Source organism: Diceros bicornis, chromosome 5 (genome assembly GCF_020826845.1).
Source record: "Diceros bicornis minor isolate mBicDic1 chromosome 5, mDicBic1.mat.cur, whole genome shotgun sequence".
Taxonomy (NCBI): Eukaryota; Metazoa; Chordata; class Mammalia; order Perissodactyla; family Rhinocerotidae; genus Diceros; species Diceros bicornis.
The window spans coordinates 12,226,074-12,244,990 of record NC_080744.1 but is presented as its reverse complement, the minus strand read 5'-3'; the positions used below and the strand labels follow the sequence as shown (position 1 = coordinate 12,244,990).

General features: G+C 34.5%; 1 protein-coding gene across 12 annotated transcripts in view; it reads left to right on the top strand.

The window, feature by feature from the left end:
• Positions 1-18,917, top strand: part of MIPOL1 (mirror-image polydactyly 1) — a 310,457-nt gene that overhangs the window by 233,511 nt on the left and 58,029 nt on the right. For 11 of the 12 annotated variants that reach the window (XM_058540696.1, XM_058540695.1, XM_058540694.1 and 8 more), the window contains one exon: positions 6,771-7,001. In XM_058540696.1, the coding sequence (XP_058396679.1) occupies positions 6,771-7,001 (231 nt within the window). Of the gene's footprint in view, positions 1-6,770; positions 7,002-18,917 lie in introns of those variants that run through there. The other variant, XM_058540703.1, reaches the window with a different exon arrangement.

Here is an 18,917-nt window from a genome sequence, read left to right as displayed (position 1 = left end):
CAGAAAAATAACTGCAAAGCAAACAGAAGGAAGAAAATCATAAAGATAAGAACAGAAAGAAGCATATAGGGCCGAGAGAAGACGTATTACCAATATCAGGAATGAAACAGAGGGTATCACTACAGACTTTGCAGACATAAAAAGGATAAGGGATTACTATGAATGACTCTACACACATAAAAATGGCAACTCAGAAGTTATGGACCATTTCCTCAGAAAAACACTAATTATTGGTACATGCAACAACCTGGATGAATCCCCAGAGAATTCTGCTAAGTGAACAAAGACAATCCCAAAAGTAACCTTTTTCATTTGTATAACATTTGACATTATTGAAATGGGAAACATGTTATTGGTTGTTAGGGTTTAAGGAGGGGATAGGATGGTAGGGAAGTAGGGAAGTAGGGAAACATGAGGAATCCTTGTATGGATGTAACTGATTTGTATGTTGACTATATCAATGTCAACGTCTTGGTGGTGCTATTATGCGATAATTTTATAAAACCTTACCATTGGGGGAAAATGGGTGAAGCGCACCAGGGATCTTTTTGTATTATTTCTTGCAACCGCATATGAATCTACAATGATCTCAAAACAAAAAGTTTATTTTAAAAATATTCAACAAAAGTGTAGTGGAATGGAGTGTGGGTGAGGGAAAGCAGTGGAGCAAAGGGGGCTGCACAGTGAGGTAAGGAGAAAAGGAAGGGAATGAAATTGATGTGATTCTTTTATAATACTAGATCCCACTTGTTCAAATGGAGCATTTAAACAACAACATTCAATAAATACTTTTTGTATGCCTCCTATAGCGGAGCCACCGTGTTAGGCCCTAGAAGGAAACAACGATGAAAACATGCTCTCTTCTTTCAGTAGTATTAGATTCTAGTGGGGAAGACAAAACAAGTCTACAATGGCTATGAAGGGTAGTAGAAAGTGATGGATATCGTGTAAGGGATATGCGAAGAGTGTGGGAGCTGAGAGGAGAGAGTGTCTCCTGGCGCAGGATGCAGAGTGTGACTGCATGACGCTTGTGGCCGTTCTTCTGGATCTTGAAGTGTGGTGAGAGGGCACGTGGGGGATAGGGAAAGAGCGTTCCAGGTGGAGGCGACAGTGTGAGCAGTAATCTAAAGTGAAAAGGGTGAGGGTGTTTTCAAAGAACAGTTTATATTTCCATTTGGCTAAAATAAAAAAATTTGATAGAGTCGGTAGGAAGAAGTCTGAAAAGTGGAACAGAATTTTGGAGCACCTTGAATGTCAGACTAAAACTTGGGACATCAACCTAGAATTCTGTATCCAGTGAAATGATCCTTCAAAAGTGAAGGAGAAATAAAGACTTTCTCACACAAACAAAAACTGAGGGAATTTGTCACCAGTACACCCTCCTCGTAGGAAATGTTAAAAGAAGTTCTTCAGAGAAAAGGCAAATCACCTAGGTCAGAAACTCAGATGAAATTAATTGATGCAGTAAACCAGGAAGTAAAAACAGACCCTTCCTCTCAGAAAATGTATGCTTATGAGAAGTAGCACATACTTCTGCCTTTTATTCTTACTTTGTCTTTATTTATTTTAATTCAGTACTACAAGCCAAACCCGCCTATTTTTTTTTTCAGAATGATTTAAGAATGTTATCAGTACGTGATAAAGGTCAGGAAAACTAATTTCCTTCTCCCAATTCATGAAAAACCTGTAGAAACAGGCAATTGTTTTTCATCACAGTGTTTATAAAATGTCTAAGTATTGTATAAGACTTTAGACAAGGTTAATTTAAAATAAATTATTTCTTTTAAAAATTATACATGTATATGAAAGCCCATTCTTTGCCAGGTATTGTGCAAGATAGTTTCACATAGACAGATCCCCCATTTTGTTCTCATATGAACTCCATGAGATTTTTGTCAATGCTTTAGAGTTGAGGAAATTAATACTCAAAGGGGTAAAGTATTTTTCCCAAGGTCATTCAGAGTGAATGACAAGACTGAAATTTGAATCTGCTTCTCCAAAGTCCAAACTGATACCTTTTCATCTATACCAGGTTTGGCATTCTTGACGTATTAGACTGGATAATTCTTTGTTGTGGGGGTCCTCTGCAATGTAGGATGTTTAGCAGCATCTCTGGCCTCTACCCACTGAATGCCAGCAGCAGCCTCCCTCCAGTTGTGGCAAATAAAAATGTTTCCAGAAGTTGCAAAATGTCCCCTGAGGGACAAAATTACTCCTTGTTAAGAACTATTGGTCTGTACTGTGGTACCTCACCTGTAAATTTTTAATCCAAAAATACTTATCCAGTTAAAATAAAGAGCTTATGTAGAACACACGATTGATTGAGCACTTACTGGAAATAAATGAATCGTAAGCAGAAGGGTAAGTGCATATTGTGGGATGGTGAGTAACGTGATCTCCTGGAAGGACTGAAGTAATATACCTGATCCTGCAGACAGAAGAGGAAGCCAGGAAAAGTAGCATCAAAACTTGGTATAAATGGAAAAGTACCAGGTGCAAGAATAAGCTGAATCCATGTGTGACGTTACAATTGAGAGAGAGTTCAACAAGCAGGAAAGCAGACAAGCTGAGGAGAACATAAATATCTGCAACCAAAGCATAAAAGTGAGTCATAAACCTGATAATTCCAAGATATTTTAAACTGAGGCCGTACAGAGAGTTGGGGACCAGGAAAACAGTCAGACCCACAGACATGAGGGAGTGGACCGGAGACTGAAACTAAGACAGAAAGCGCTACAGAAAGGAAGGCTGTTACATGCTACTTGCTGGTATAGTGCCCAGTGAAGGGCATTTTCTACCTCGGCCTGCTGTTGGACTCAATGTAATGAGTCCATTGTAAGAGATAATGTGCAGTCTCATTTGATGTGGATTAGAATTATGATAATGTGGAAGATTATTAGGTAAAATATTTTTAAAATCTTGTTTCTATACCTAATTAGAAAAGTTTAATTCATTAAGAATTACATAATTTCCAAATTGGAAGAGTGAATTGAAACTTTACCTATGATATTACCTCATTAACCTCATGATCAACAGAAATAGCATCCTATGTCAATATCGTGTGGGGCACACTATTGGTTACGTGCTTTGGAACTTAAGAGAGTGATGTAATGGCACTTCTGCTATTGTTTTATCATTTATTCTTACTATAACTTAAAATATTTTCCCATAACATGTCATTTAAGTGCCAATAAATTGTATGCTGCTGCCATGCTGAGAATGCATCGAAAATCAATAACTTTGAAAAGAGGTTGAATGTGATGTGACTCTGTGAGGAAAGCTAAATAATGTGGCCCTTTTTATAATTCAGGGAAGAGCACTCTGAGGGAGAAGCAGCACTAAAATGAAATGTGCTGCAGTGGTACAGATTTACATGTGCTGGAAATACAGCCCCTCTATTTCACCTTTCTTCCCCTGAGAAAATTTTTTTAGAATTGTAAACATTTTGATTTATTGAGGTTCTTAAGGAATGCATTCTTCCCATTAAAAAAAATTGCCCTCTGTAAATGGAGTATTAATATGTTGGAACTGGGAAGTAAGTCATAAGATGAAACTGAAAAAAACTACAAATTATTATAAGTTCTAAGAAGGAAAAGAGTAGCATTAATGAGACAGAATCACAGAGGGAACAACAAAATTTAGATTGAAGAGTCGTAAAAGGTTTGTCGGAGAAGGCAGCATTTGTGCTGAGACCCAACGGATGAGTAGGAGTTTGTCAGATAGAGGACAGAGGGGCGTTCCAAACAAGTGCCTCAGCACGAAAAGCTTGATGTACTGGAGAAACCCCAAGTCTGGCTGAAAGATGAGGAGATACAGAGACCAGATGTAGCAGGTGGAGAGGAGTGTTCCAGTCCGAAGACAGGGTGGGTTCAGATTCTGGCTGTGCTAGATGTTGAGATGAATTAAATTACTTACCTCTCTTTGTTTCGATTTCTTCATCAGCCCTAATATTGATAGGGCTTCTCTCATAGGTTGTTGTGAAGTTTAGTGAGTTAAAATATGTAATTTGTTATTATCATCTTTAGAGATTTATTCTGAGTGCAGTGGGATTCTACTGCAGGATTTAAGTGACAGGGTCTAATTAATCTTTTTAAAAGATCACTCCAGCTACTGCTTCTGTTTGAGAAAGTTTTGATGGGACTTTAAAGGTTTCCAAGACATTTGAAATGATGAGTATCTTTTGGGCTTGAAGTAAAGGGTCCCAGTCACAGGTCCATCTGAGAGAAAAATCAAAATCGGGTATAAATTTGCCAAGAAAAAAAGATCAAATGATAGAAGACTAGGAAGTAATGAATGATTAGGGAATTACATTGGGATACCATGATCTTAATGATGATGAGATTTTACAAACTGAATCATTGATTCTTACTATTTAATTGGTTAGCATATAATGACTAGTGTTTTAGACATCCTAGCTAGTCCACTGGGAGTTTTAAATGAGACCATATATGTAAGATTAAAATATAAAGGAATGGAGTAGGCTAAGATTTTTTCAAAAGGACACAAAACATACTGTCATTAAAGAAACAATGATAAATTGGACTTCATTAAAATTAAGAACTTACATTCATCAAAGGATAACATTCAGAGAGTGGAATGGCTAAAGGTAAAGGGCTGGTGGCCCCACTCTAATGGAGCCTGCGGAGCAACCGGAACCCCATATGTCGCTGATGGGAGTGGAAATTGGCGTGACCAATTTGGGAAACCGTTTGCGGCGTCTACTAACTCTGAACATATATACACCCTATGGAGCAATTCTGCTCCGGAAATGACTACTATGTCAGTTATATCTCAATAAAGCTAGAAAAAACAAGCAAAAAAGGAATGAGTACTTAGGTCCATCAAAGACATGTACAAGAATATTCACAACACCACTGGGGAAATGGTTAAATAAATTGTGGTGTATGTATATAACAGATAAATTAATTCAGAGCAATAAAAAACAATAAACTACATGCAACAAGGTGAATCTCATAAACTTTATGTTAAGCGAAATAAGCCAGACAAAAAGTTCAAAAACAGGCAATACTTATCTTAGTGGGTTGGATGAGTGACTGCCTTTGGAGAGGGGATCAACTGGGAGGACTGGCGAGTCTCCTTCTGGGTTTGTTCTGTATTTTATTCTTCACATTCTGTCAAGCTGAATGCTTTAGATTTGTGTGCTTTATGTAATTTAAAATGTAATTAATGATTAAAAAGTAAGTAATAATCTTTTAAATGTAAAGAACATAGACTTATGTTTTTAAAGGTTTTTGTTTGTTTTAGTTTCTTTCTTTCTTGCATCTTTCAAGTAGACAAAGAGGGTGGTCTGAAGGACATTGGACCTTGGAATAGGAGAGATGCAGCAAGTGTGAGAGGACCTAGAAGGAATAGGAAAGGGGACCAGAGACAGGAGTCTTTAGGCGTATGGATTGGTAGAAAGAACCAAGAAGAAATGAGATAAGGGTTAGATAAATAACGATGTGAAAACCATGAAGAAAGATACTTTTTTGCTCTCTACGATGTGGCGCTCTACACCATTCTTATTTCATATGTAGTAATCAGTTGACCGCAGTTGAGCAGCAGTCTCTCTTCTCAGGGACTAACTTGAATCCTGAAATGATTTCTGCTGGTGTGCTAACTGTCCCTGTTCACATCTATGTTATTTCTGTGTGACACTTCTCCAAAGAGAGCACACTGGAGAGGCTTACAGGTTACTTAAACAGAAGGAAGGCAGTTATAATTACTTTAGTTTGAACAGTTTTAAATACAGTATCAGACTAGATATTCGGCCAGTGCTAAAGTTCCCTGACTTGCTTTTTGCAGCTTTAAGAATTATATTACTTACCTTCTTTCACATTATCAACTGTGTTATATAGTTAGGTTGTCTTACCGCAAGTCTCCCATCGACATTTCTTTTGTATGCATATACTGAAATGATTTTATTTAATAAAAAAAGAACATCTCCTGTGTGGATTTTAAATTTCCCTTATTAAATATTTATATTTTCAAAATGTCTTTATTTAATTGAGTGAGGTGCTTGGTGCCATTTCAAAATAACCTCAGGTGGTAGGTGTAATGACATATCAAAGATTTGACCTTTAGCATTTTAGGATTCTATTTGTCTGCATTTTCTTCTGCATTCATTTAGTCTTAATTTATATGCTATTTCTCTATATGAGTTAATGAGTGCATGTATTTGGCATAAGATTAACAAAAAGAAAATATATCTGAATACATATCATTTCTGTGCAGTCTGACTAGTGTTAAGTTCATTTATATCTCAACTGTGGCAGGTAAAAAATGCTGTGTATAAGGCTGATCGATATTTGTACAAACCTCATTCATTCTCATTAAGTGCTCAGCTGAATAGACCCTGGATCTACTAAACTGATGCCCATTCTCTTCTCACTTCTTTGCAGTCAGCTTATTATATTCTTTTATTTACCTAGAGATACTTTATTTTCCAGTTCTCTGCTATTCCTTTTAGAGAAAATTGAGTGTAATATTTACACTGATATAATTAAATTAACATCTTGCAGCATCTTTTTGGATGCTTTGATAGCATAGATAATCATTTGTCTGGGTAGCTTTCAGCCTAGAAGCAGAGAAATGGAATAATTATCAAGTATAATATTGTGATATAAAAATTATTTTCATTTACCTATGTAAGTATATCTTGCTTGATTTTTAGAAATGGATGTTTCTAACTTGAGATTTTTGTGAAATAGATTATTGGTCAGTCAGCCTACTTATTTATGTTTAAATTATTTATTTTTGTATTTTCTCAGTTTACACAAATCTTTATCACAAGAAGAAAATCTGAAGGATCAGTTTAACCATACCCTTAGTACCTATGAAAAAGCTTTAAAAAATAGAGAGAACATTGTTTCCATCACTCAACAACAAAATGAGGAACTGGCTACCCAACTGCAGCAAGCTCTGACAGATCGAGCAAACATGGAATTAGAGCTTCAGCGTGCCGTGGAGGCCTCCCAGGCGGCCAGTGACAAAGTTCAGAAGTAAGTAAAATGATCTCGCATTATTTCAAAAGCATGAAACAAAACAAAACAAAACCACTTTCTTTTGGCAACTAAATAATATATTATCTGTTATTCCTACTGTTAATAGTTTAAGACAAAAGTAGATTGAACCAAATGAACTTTTTTACTTTGCCTCTCATATCCGTATTTGGGATCAAAAAGTCATTTACTTGGGAATTATGGTTACTATTTACGGCAAACCATTTTTATGTAATAACTGATCTTCATCGGTTCATGGAGGCCATACTATTAAAATCACTTCATAGGTAATAGGTAAAGTTATTAACAAGGTGAAGATGCAGTCAGGTTACCAACTTTACTCATTGAGCTTCACGATAATCCTGCCTGAGTTGAGATCATGTGTGACCTTGCAGTCTTGAGACCTCTAGGCACATAGACTCCGGGACAGTGAAATTAATTTTCATGCGTTGTTCTTCTGAAGTATTCAATACAAATTTTCACAATGCATAATTATATTTGTTTAGTTTCAATGATCTTTGCATTTTTATTAAAATTTAAATAAAGCTGCATAATAAGTCAGTCCTTATGAGAGCAAGCAAAATGTTAACAAATAACTTATCAGACAAAGAAGTTACTTGTCATCTTATGGGACTTGAACATTATAGCAGAATTTCCTATGGCAACTTTAATGCAATAGAACTTGTCATTTTAACTGAGCCCTTCTTTATGTATTGTTAACAGCATTACAGCGTTTGCCTACCTAATCACCTTCAATTTCTAAGACATACCTTTTTCTATAATAATTTTTTCCAGTTTCACAGTATGAAGTAGTGCTAAGTTCAAGGTTTCTTACTTCTCACTACTTTTTATCTGAAAATAAGTCATCTCAGCCATTTCCCCAACATCCCTGAAATTATATTTTGATTAATAGCCCAAGGTCAGGTAAATCTGTAATCAAGATCATTTTAAAACAGATTAGGAATTATGCATATTAATCTTTACTATCAGTGTACCTTGAAACTTGTGATTTATGGTAAGTATTATACTTTTTGTAGGTTTAAAGATTAGGTTTATATTCAGTGAGAAACTGTATCCAATTATTCACAATGTACATTAACATTCTAAGAACATCAAGATATATAGGTAAATTTCATTTCACTGTAGATTACAAATCAGTAACTTTTGACAGTCAGGATCTGATTTAGCTCTATTTGCTTAAAGTCTACAAATAATTACAAATTTCAAAGTTTTCTTTACATGCAATCCTTTAATTTCTATACATGACTAAAATTCCCTAAACAGTGTTTCCCAGAGGCCAATTAGATTTCTAAAAATTCTTTGGAAATGTTGTCAACTTTTTATTTTTAGATCTCATCAACTATGATTATCATTTTGTAAAAGAAATAAGTTTGTATACCAAGAAGTAGATACTGCTTTAAATTGAATACGTTTAACCTTTTGAAAAACTCGCTGGATTGTCCTTATTCTTCACATTTAACCACAGACAGATCAAAACTTGTCAATGGGATGGTATCAATCCATGGATAGTTTAAGTGCAACAATTATGTCATTTACAAGAGTTAAATGTTAAATTTTAATTTAAATGTTAAATCTTTTATTCTGATTTCCTGAAATAAGACCTAGATGAAATAGTGTCAGGCTTTCCTTTTCATATTCAACCCCCATATTGAATTTCATTTTAATTGCCCTCAATTGGGGAGTGTATCTTCATTGCAGTTAATGTGAACATCAGCCTATTTTACTGGGTTTAGGAGGGTAACTTTCTAGGAAAACTACTTTTAAGACTTCGCTAGATGGTATTAGTATTCTCCATATAATCTGAAATTACTTTTATTAGCAATTATTTTTGAAGATCCTTTGTAAATATGTCAGTATTCTAGGCAATAATTACAATTTAAACTAAAAAGGTCCACATTTCCGCTTTTCCCTTCACAACCAAATTTCTTGAATAACTGATCTGTATTCACTATCTCTAATTTTTCAATTCCCATTTACTCCTCTGCTACTCAATACACTATGGCTAGCTCTTAGACTGAAATTGTTCTTAAGATTACCAATAATTTCCTAACTATTAAATTCAATGGCCCATTCCTAATTATATTTTTATTATAAAACTAATATATGATGATGGTAAAAAATAAGTAAAGATGCTCATATAGCTTCAACAATATAGCCTGGTGATTTAAATCTCAGACTCTGAATTCAGTATGCATAGGTATGAGAACTTGAACATTTTATTTTAAAACACTGTGCTAATGTGGACAATAATACTCCTACCTCATAATGTTCTAAGAATTAGATGAGATAATACACGTAATGTTTTTAGAACAATGCATATGGCATAGTCTCTCCTTCTCTTGTCATTTCACTCCACACCGTACTATCTCATTCTTCAGAAGGGCTCTGCCCATGCCTTATATGTGTTAGTGCCTCTGCTTGGAGCCTTTTGCCCTTTTCTCCCATGAGAAAATTGTTCATCCTATGAGATTCAGTGCAGCATAGAGGAAAGAGGCAGCCTTTGTAGTCAAGTCAGACAGACTTATGTTTGAATCCCTGCTTTCCTACTTATTACCTATGAGATTTGGGGCAAATTACTTAACTCCTGGAAGCAAAAGTTCCTCAGTTAAAAAATTCTGACAGTAATACTGGCTTCATAGGCAGCGTCGATGAAAGGAATAAACTAGATAGCATGTAAAATGCCTAGTTCAGTGCCAGTTACTTTATTATAAGCATTGTATAAATTATATTATTAGTATCATCATAGTCGTCAAACTAGCAAGACTAGTTCAATTGCCCCTTCTCTACAAAGCCTTCTCCAACTTCCTAGAAAGTTACATCACTCTCTTCTGTGTGTTGTTATAGTATTAAAATTACTCCCCTGAAAATAAAGCCTTCCCATTCTCCTGTATTTCCTGTCTCAGTTAATAGTCATCAGCAATTTCAGCACCGTCCTGTTCCCTCACTCTTCCTTACCGGTCACATTCACTTTGCCATCAGTCTGTCTCACTGCCTAAGTGTCTCCTGATTCCCTCCACCCCATCCTCACTTGTTAATCGCATTAATTCAGGCCCTCATCGTCCCTCCTCTAAACTGTCGGAATAATCAGAAAACTAGTGTAGTACCTGCCTCTAGCTCTCTCAAGTTTATCTGCCTCCCTGCCACCAAAGTTAATTTTTCTAAAACATAAATCAGGATATAGTACTTCCCTATTTAAAATCTTTCAGGGGCCCTTCACCCCCTACAAGCTAAAGTATAAACAGCTTAGCATGATGTATGAGGCCCATCACTGGCCTTCTCCCATTGTTCTAGTATCATTTCCTCCCACAATATGTCTGCACATGCTATTTCTTCTATTTAGAACATATTCCTCCCTTTTAGTACCTGGCCAAATTTTTATTACTCCTTAAAGTCTAGTCTAAATGTTACCCCTATGGTTTATTTTATTTTATACCCCTTCTTTATTTTTTCATTCTTTATTATTTTCATAGTACTTAGTCCATACCTTTATGAGAGACCTTAATCATCAAGGTGTTATCATTGTTTTGTGTATCTGTTTCCTGTCTACTCCACTCACTGCAAAATTACCCATCATTGAGCTTTCCCAAGCTCTGGACGGTGTTCTGTTCATCTTTGTATCCCCATCTCCTCCAAATACTCGCACAGCTGCCTGCTGTAAGGTAGGTACTCCATAAATGCATATGAACAAATGAACCAGAACAACTTAATAGTTTGATGGAATGACAAAATAAAAGCGGATCGGGTCAGGCATACCCAGGAGAATTTCAGATGTGCTCTGATCTACTTTAGGCCCTAGAGAAAAATTTTTTATCCCCACCCAGTACCCAGATCTTACTAGTTTCATAGAAAAGGATGACATTTATGGCTGGTCCTGCCCACCTCCCCTCACTGGTGCCACCACTCCTTTCTCTCTTCTCAGCATTGCGATCTCTTACTTCGTAGAGATCAGCTTTTAACCCTTGTTCTAACTACCAACTTCCATCAAGTGTAATTACATTTAAAAGACCTAAAATCAGTAATAGTGTAGAGTGACCCTATGCTATTTCTAATAATTGTAGACTTTTAAATTTATATTTTAATTTCTTTCAGAGTCAAAAAATTTTCTTAAATATTTTAGTGTATAGGAGTATTCCTGGAAAGGAAGGTTGTGCAGAATTACCATTCATAAGCCAGCCAATATTTATAGGCAGATAATCACTCACAGGGTAAAATGTAGTGAATGCCAGACCTCATTACCCGAAAATAGCTTCTTGGCCCAGGTGTCATAAAGCCTAAAATTTCACCAGTGGAAATCCATTCCCTTGAGTTAAGCATTACTTTCTTTATGTACTTCTCTTGAAAAAATGTGTAGGTTTGTGGAAGAAGAGCACATTGTGATTTAGCTTTTAGATCGCTCTTTTGCTGATGCGCTGGGTTTTGGAGAGTCATATGGAGGCAGAGAGAACTAAAGAGCAGGTTAAGAGCACAGGAACTTTGTAAGAAAAACTTCTCTTAGTGGTTTTGCCAAGGACCATCCGTAATCCTCATTTATTACAGAGAAAACTGATACACCAATCCATTAAAGGATGTTTTTATCATCACAAGAGATTTAAAACTCTATGATTCTTTATGCTATATTTTATTTTCCATCTGTCTTTCCATCTACAGATATGCTTCTTGTGGCCTAGAACAAAAAGTTTTCCGAGGGATTTTTAAAATGTATTTTACTACACTTAACATGCCTAAGCAACACGTAGTTACTTAAAACAAAAGTATTTACAAGCAAGCTTGTAAGGTTAGATCTCTCAAGATCTAGGTTTTACAGTGAAGTCACTTTTGTCACATGTCATCTTTACTATAGGCCAGATTTACACTGATGTGTTTCAAATTACCTTGTAAACTGTAACTATATAATGAATAGATGAGACAAAAAGATGTAGGAAAAAAATTGTAAACTTTTAAACATATTTTCAAGAAGAAATGTATCAACTATTTAGAATTTTTCTTTCCTTGCTTTTCTTAAAAAAATCAGTTACTTAAAATGTGCATGTATTCTGCTGATTTTTAATTGCGTAATTAAAATATCAAAGATCAGTGTAAAACATTTCCTTTTGAAATATAGGGCATCCTGAGTCTTTTGAGTGGTACTGACAGAAAAAAAAAAGAAGAGCTAACAAAGTCTTTCCTGCCTCTTGGCCAAATACTGATTTCTATGAAGAAGTTGAGGTTACAAAGAAATTGTGAATTCTCAGCCTGGTTTCCCTGCTGATGAGTAAGAACTGTCTGTAGTTCTCTTCGAGGTGTCAGGGGAGTCACCATAGTATCACACAAGGGTTCTTAGCGTAGAGCAAACACACTTTGCACAAACTCAGCTGCTTAATCTGTTTGCAGATTGAATTCTAAAACAGGGTAGATGACTCTGGATGCTGGGAAGGGGAACAGAGCATTCCACAGTTTCTTGATTTAGGGGGAATAAAAAAAGCCTGCTATTCTTATTTACAAAATAAAAAAGCCTATGATTTTCATCAAAAGACTTCAATAAACTTTTTAGTTTTGTTGCTGGCTCCAGAATCTGATTTTAACCATAATGAAAAATAGTTGTGCTAAAATATTCTGATGTAGTTTAATATGAAAGCCATCAGTGAATTTTTTATAATTGCATTGTCTTTTCATTAAAATTATTCTTCTTGCCAACTTTACCTGTGATATTTTCCCTATAAATTGTTGGTTGGACTGTAAGTTGCAAAGCAATATTAGACATATCTGAACACTTTGTAAATACTTGTTGATTGAATCAAAGAATAAGTTTCATAAATTCTCAACTCAGCATAAGGTTTAAATCAATATTTAAAATAATGTTGAAAGTTGACTTTTATTAATATTATTAATAAATGGAAAGATTTAAAACTTTTCTGGAAATTGCTCTTCAAAATGTTTTTTTGCGTTTGAAACTTAAAAGCTCTGTGAAATATGATACACACCTCAGCAAATAATAAGTCAAATAGTTAATTTATTTGTGTTAGTTTATGATCAATTGACTACCCTAGTCAGCTTTGGAAGGTACCTTCTAAGTCTAAATCTAATTAGATGTAGCTTTATTGTCATTTATATATGGATGATGGACTCAGATGACTCCTAAGTAATCATTGTAAGATGTACAGCATCAAACGTGCTTAATTTTTATGCTTCAACACATGATGTGTTTTTCAAGAATTTAATATTCTGGATTTGTAAACATAACACATGTTTTTAAGTTAAATACATGTTTAACTTATGAAATACAAGTCTTGTACTCTATCAAACAAGTATGTATTTTATAAAAAATTCAATTCCATTATATATTTGTATAGTGGATCACCTCTCTCATCCATTGAGTACATAAAGTAGATTTCTTTAGAGGTATTTTTATTATATAGAGATACCTACCATGTTTGATAGATATAGTTATATTCATTTCTTTATAAAAACTAAAGAATTTGGGCTTACAACTTGATCTTTAAGGGGTGTCTCACTTTGGCATGAAAAAGAAACATAGTTTTAATTGTCTAGCTCATTCCTTTCTACGAGGGAAAGATTAATGTAGGATTATTAAAATGGAAGCCTAACCCAGAATTTGAGAAATTCCAATGAAGTGAAAACTGAAGGATCCAGGCTAAAGAAGAAAAGAGATTCTCTGAATCTAAGAATCTGCACTTTCCCTGAGAAGTTACCTTTAGAGTTAACTTTTTGGACTGAATCTTATAGAGCATGAAAGTAGGGACTAAAAAGTTACATTACAGCGCGGCGACTTGCGTGTGATCTGCTTCTCTTCTGGTAGGTGACCTAGAGTTGAGCTCGTTTACATTTGTGCCTACCGGGACAGAGAGAACATGTTTCAGATGAGCACAATGGAGAGAAATGAGAGAAAAAGAACAAAAGAGTAAAATATGTCAGAGAGCCATACTGTTTCAGTTTAAGACTAGATGAAATGCTAGAATTTTTGTTGTTTTTCGTTAATCACAGTGTTACAGTAATTAAAAGTCAGAGATAGAATTCTGATTATTTTAGGGAAATTATAGGATCCACTTAACAATAATCATGTACATTTTAACTAAAACTTGACAGGTTAAAAAAAGTCAGCAGGAATTCTTATACCTCAGCCACATTCAGGTGTGATTTTCACACATACACTTGAAATGTAAGTTCCTTGGAGCAGGCATATGATCCAAAAAGTATCCTTTTCCTGGTTCTGTTCTTAGCGCCAGTTAAAAGCCTTCTTACTGTTTAACCCTTGACAGGCTACATAGTTCCTGGGTACTTCTGTGAAGATGGGAGAACACATCCATCTTACCTGAGAATAGTTTTAGAACTGATAAAAATAAGACGTATAAAGTGATTTGAACTTCCTAGGAAAGGTAACTTAATAACACTAACCACTAGTGTACTTTAGAATACTTTTGTTGTAGTGAAGGGGAAAAGGAAGCTATTGTAGAAATTAGATTTCTGAAGTTTTCATCATTCCTGCTTGAATGTTGCTCAATCTTATTGTACTTGATAACTCATTCAGAACTTCTTCCTTTGCTTTTTCTATTTTTAAACACACAGAAGACTAGATATAATATATCTATCTGTTCATATAGCAAAAGCCTACATTTTTATATAAATCAGGGTCTGGTTTTCTTTTAATAGATCCTCAGTATACTCATCTAAAATCTGATGTACACTTCCCTACTAGGTATAGGTTTTATTACCAAAATATAATTAGAAAAAAAACCAAATTGAACCCAAGAGCAAGTAGAAATACAAATTTCACTTGGATTCTAAGATTCCATGTTTGATTATTTCTCCCCACAAAGTCAGGGATTTGCCCACCTGCACATTTGGCCCTTAATAAATATGGAATGAAAGCATCTTTGCTTATTTCAGTGTAACTTTGTCTGATGGTGAAATCATAAACATTGTCCATACATAAACTTTCTTCTTGATCATTTACATTTCAAGAGAAAAAAATCACTTATAACAATATAGTATATGGTAGCAGCTGAAGTGCATCTTCTTTCTTTCTTATATTTTTATATATATTCTCGAACAAGTCAACAGAAAGGTTTTTTCTTCAGTTCTTAACCTATATATAAAGAAAAAAATAGTCATACTACTGTAGATTACTTCTTCAGGTGTTTCTGTAGAAAGATTAACTAAAAGTGAAAAATAAGACGCCAAAAATTACATAGTAAACAATATTTTGGAACTTATAAACTTTTTAATTGCATTGGCATTTATACCATTCAAACTGATAGTTCTTGGAACATCATCATCGTGTGACTTTTTCCTTTGCTGCATATAGCAGTATCCTAAAAGCATGTGTTACTTCTCTTTGTGTTGCCATTTGCCGTTTGACAAGCTATATAATGGTAAAAATAACATATAAACATTTAAAATCTTGAAACCTTTTCCTTAAATTAAACTAATCTGCCTTCTGAGCTATGTGTATTTCACATCATTCTTCCAAGAAGTTCTCGAAGGGCCTAATCTTTCCCAGAATGATGGGAGTAGCACAGTTCAAGAACAAGAATGAATCTCTGTATAATCACACCACAATGTGAGGTGACCCTAAGACAGAGAACTGACCAGATACACATATGGGTTTTAGGAAGACTTTCTGATGCTCTTTTTTAACACAGCTGTGAGAAGAATGTGGCTAAGATTCAATAGTCATTCTTGAGTAGAGCTGGCAAAGGAAACCATGAGGAGAAGAGAATTTAACACATGGGTGTAAGAGAGTACGGCTTCATTGATGCGATCTGAGGGGAATGCCTAATGACTGGAAGAATCAAACTTGGCAATGAAAACACAAAGCTCTTTTCATCAATTCAAACGCGGACTCGAAAGCTGCAGATGGTCACCTCCAGCCTTGTCTATTCAGTGCGAGGTTTTATAAAATGGCACTTTGGTGAATACTAACAGATCAAAACAAAGATTTAATAACATAAAGATGTGGTGTTCATTTTTAAATGAGTATACAGGTCAATGTCTCAGAAAAGGATAAAAAGAGTACCTTTTATATGTGGGTCTAAAGTCTTTTTGTTATTTCTCAGCTTCAAAAATAAATGACATTTTTAACGTACAGATTATGTTTTATGGAAAACAGTTTACGTTATGCAAAAGAGACCAAAATCAGGGTTTATATTTACTCTCCTTGATTTCATTGCTTCTATTTGAGGACTCTTAAGTTATAACATTTGTTAATGTCATTCTTTAATATTTTCTTGAAGCTCCCTTGATAGGATAAATATATGTTGCTGTTCTTAAGGATGAATCAATCTAATTAAAAGTTTAGGGCGAAATATTTTATACGTGGAATAGAACTTTTTTCTTACCTTCTCAGAGAATGCAAAGAGACATTGTTTAGTACAAAAGAAGTCTTTGAACTTTAATGCAGTCTTGAAAATACATTTTTTCTACTTTGCATTTGATTTTCTAAGATTTTAGAAATTCATAATAATTATTTATACATTAAAAGATAATTCACTCTGTTTATTTTGTTATTTATGCTTACATAACTGAATATTACTTTAAGTTAATATATGGTATACTTTTCCAGAATAAATTTTATTATTAGATTTGGTTAGCACTTTATAGTATGTAAAATACTTGAGCTAAATGCAAACATATTAAGGTTTATTATCGAAAATAAGCTTAACATATGAACTTAAATAACTTATTAATAGTTTTCATGTTTCTACTATTTGTAAAGTAAATATAAGGAGTAAGTCTGTATTACTAATACTTTTATCTAGTAGGTGACACTAACATAATAAATTAAAACACTACAATTGAAAGTTAAAGGGGAGGCAGCTTAATATCTAGTAGAAATATCAGTGAACTAACAGAACTCTTGACTGTCATTAACTGGGTATGTACAAGTCGTCAAATTGTGTTTCTTCTCCGTTTCCTCATCTGGAAGGTGGAGCTGACGTACTTGCCCTATCTACTTCAAAACATGGCTGTGAGGATCAAATAAGATGCACATGCGTAAAAGCACTTTGAAAAGTGTGATGCACTCTATAAATATAAGCCATTGACGGAAGAATATCTTCTACTTATAATATACATTTTAAATAAAAAGTTATTGGAACCAGAAATAGTAAGTGAGAAAAATAATATTTTAGCTCAGAGACATAAGGTAAATACCATGTAACTCTGAGAAAGAGATTCTTGACATAGACCTTGGAAACTGGAAGTAAAGAGGATTCTTTGCATTCTCATACATTACTGGTGAGAATGCAAAATGGTAAAAACCACCATGAAGGAAAATTTGATGATATCTAACAAAATTACAGAGTCAAAATTCTTTGACTAAGGAAAATCACTTCTAGGAATCCATCCTGAATATATACCTCCATGAATATGAAACAACATAAGAATTACAGCATTGTTTTTAACAGTAAAGAGAAACAACCCAAATAGGAGAATAGTTGAATAAACTATAGCATATTCACATACTGGAATACAATGCAACCGTAAAAAAGAGAGTAAGGAAGATGTTTATAAAAACTGAGATTGAGTGATTTCAGGACATATTGCTAATTGAAAAAAATCAAGTACTAATAATATGCTACCTTTTATGTGAAAAATAAGAATAAAAGGAACAGGAAGGATAAAACAGAAACTAATGCAAATGGTTACCTTTGGAGTTAGATAGGAAAGAGAACAGGCATAGGATGGGAGTGCAACTTTTCTGATTATGCCTTTTTGTATAGTTTTGGCTTTTGAACCATGTATGTGTTTTACATCTTCAGAAATTAAAATCAGGGGCCGGCCGAGTGGTGTAGCGGGGAAGTTCGCGTGCTCCACTTTGGCCAGGGGTTGTCTGGTTCAGATCACAGGCACGGACCTACGCACCACTCATCAAGCCATGCTGAGGCGGCATCCACATAGAGCAACTAGAAGGATGTATAACCATGACATACAACTATCTACTGGGGCTTTGGGGAGAAAACAGGAAAAAAAGAGGAGGATTGGCAACAGATGTTAGCTCAGGGCCAACCTTCTTCAAAAAAAAAGAAAAAGAAATTAAAATCAAATAAAAAAAGATAAAAAGCAAACCCTGAAAGTAAATACAAATTAAATGTACCTAACTGAATATCAAAATGTTAAGATACTTATAGAGAGAAAATAATCAATTCCAGTATCTTTTGATCATTGTGCTCTGACTACACCTCCTTAGTGGCATATATTCTAAGGACAAAAAGAAATGCCAAAAAATCTTAAACTTTGCTCAGCATATTCATACTTAGTTGTACTATTGGTTATTAACATTTTGAAACTATTTTATGTATATTGTTGGGTTGAGCAAATAAGTAAATAAATATTATTAGGAGTCAAGATTTTCACTGTAAAAGAAATGGCATTAGGAAAAAGAAACTATAATATTACATTTGAATTGAAAATAGTATGAACTCATGATTTAAAAAATATATTTTTTTCTTAGTTCTATCCACTGAAAAGGCCTTAGAAGCAATGGACACACCTAACACCCAGATTTTAGTTTCTAAATACATTTCCCATTAAAGGGTGCCCAAGTCCTAGGTCTGGAGCAGGGAAAGTACAGTGAGTCTGGATTATCTTTTTGTGCCAGAAAGCAAGAGAGTATCCAAAGACTAATAAGGTGGTGTCAAAAGGACCCAGGAGCCAGCTTGAAAAGGTTCCCACTGACCAAACTTGAGAGAATTTATGCATCAAAAAAAGAAAACTGTATTCGATTATAGAATATTTAATTTTTACATCTTAGAGTCTGTAAAGATATGAAAAAAAAGATGGAGGATGAAAAGGAAGAAGTTCTTTTGTACAGAAGAATGGCTGTTAATAAATGTAGATAGAATGATAGAATGAGAAAACCACCACCTTGTAACCCCCAATGTGATTAATTCAAGCCAA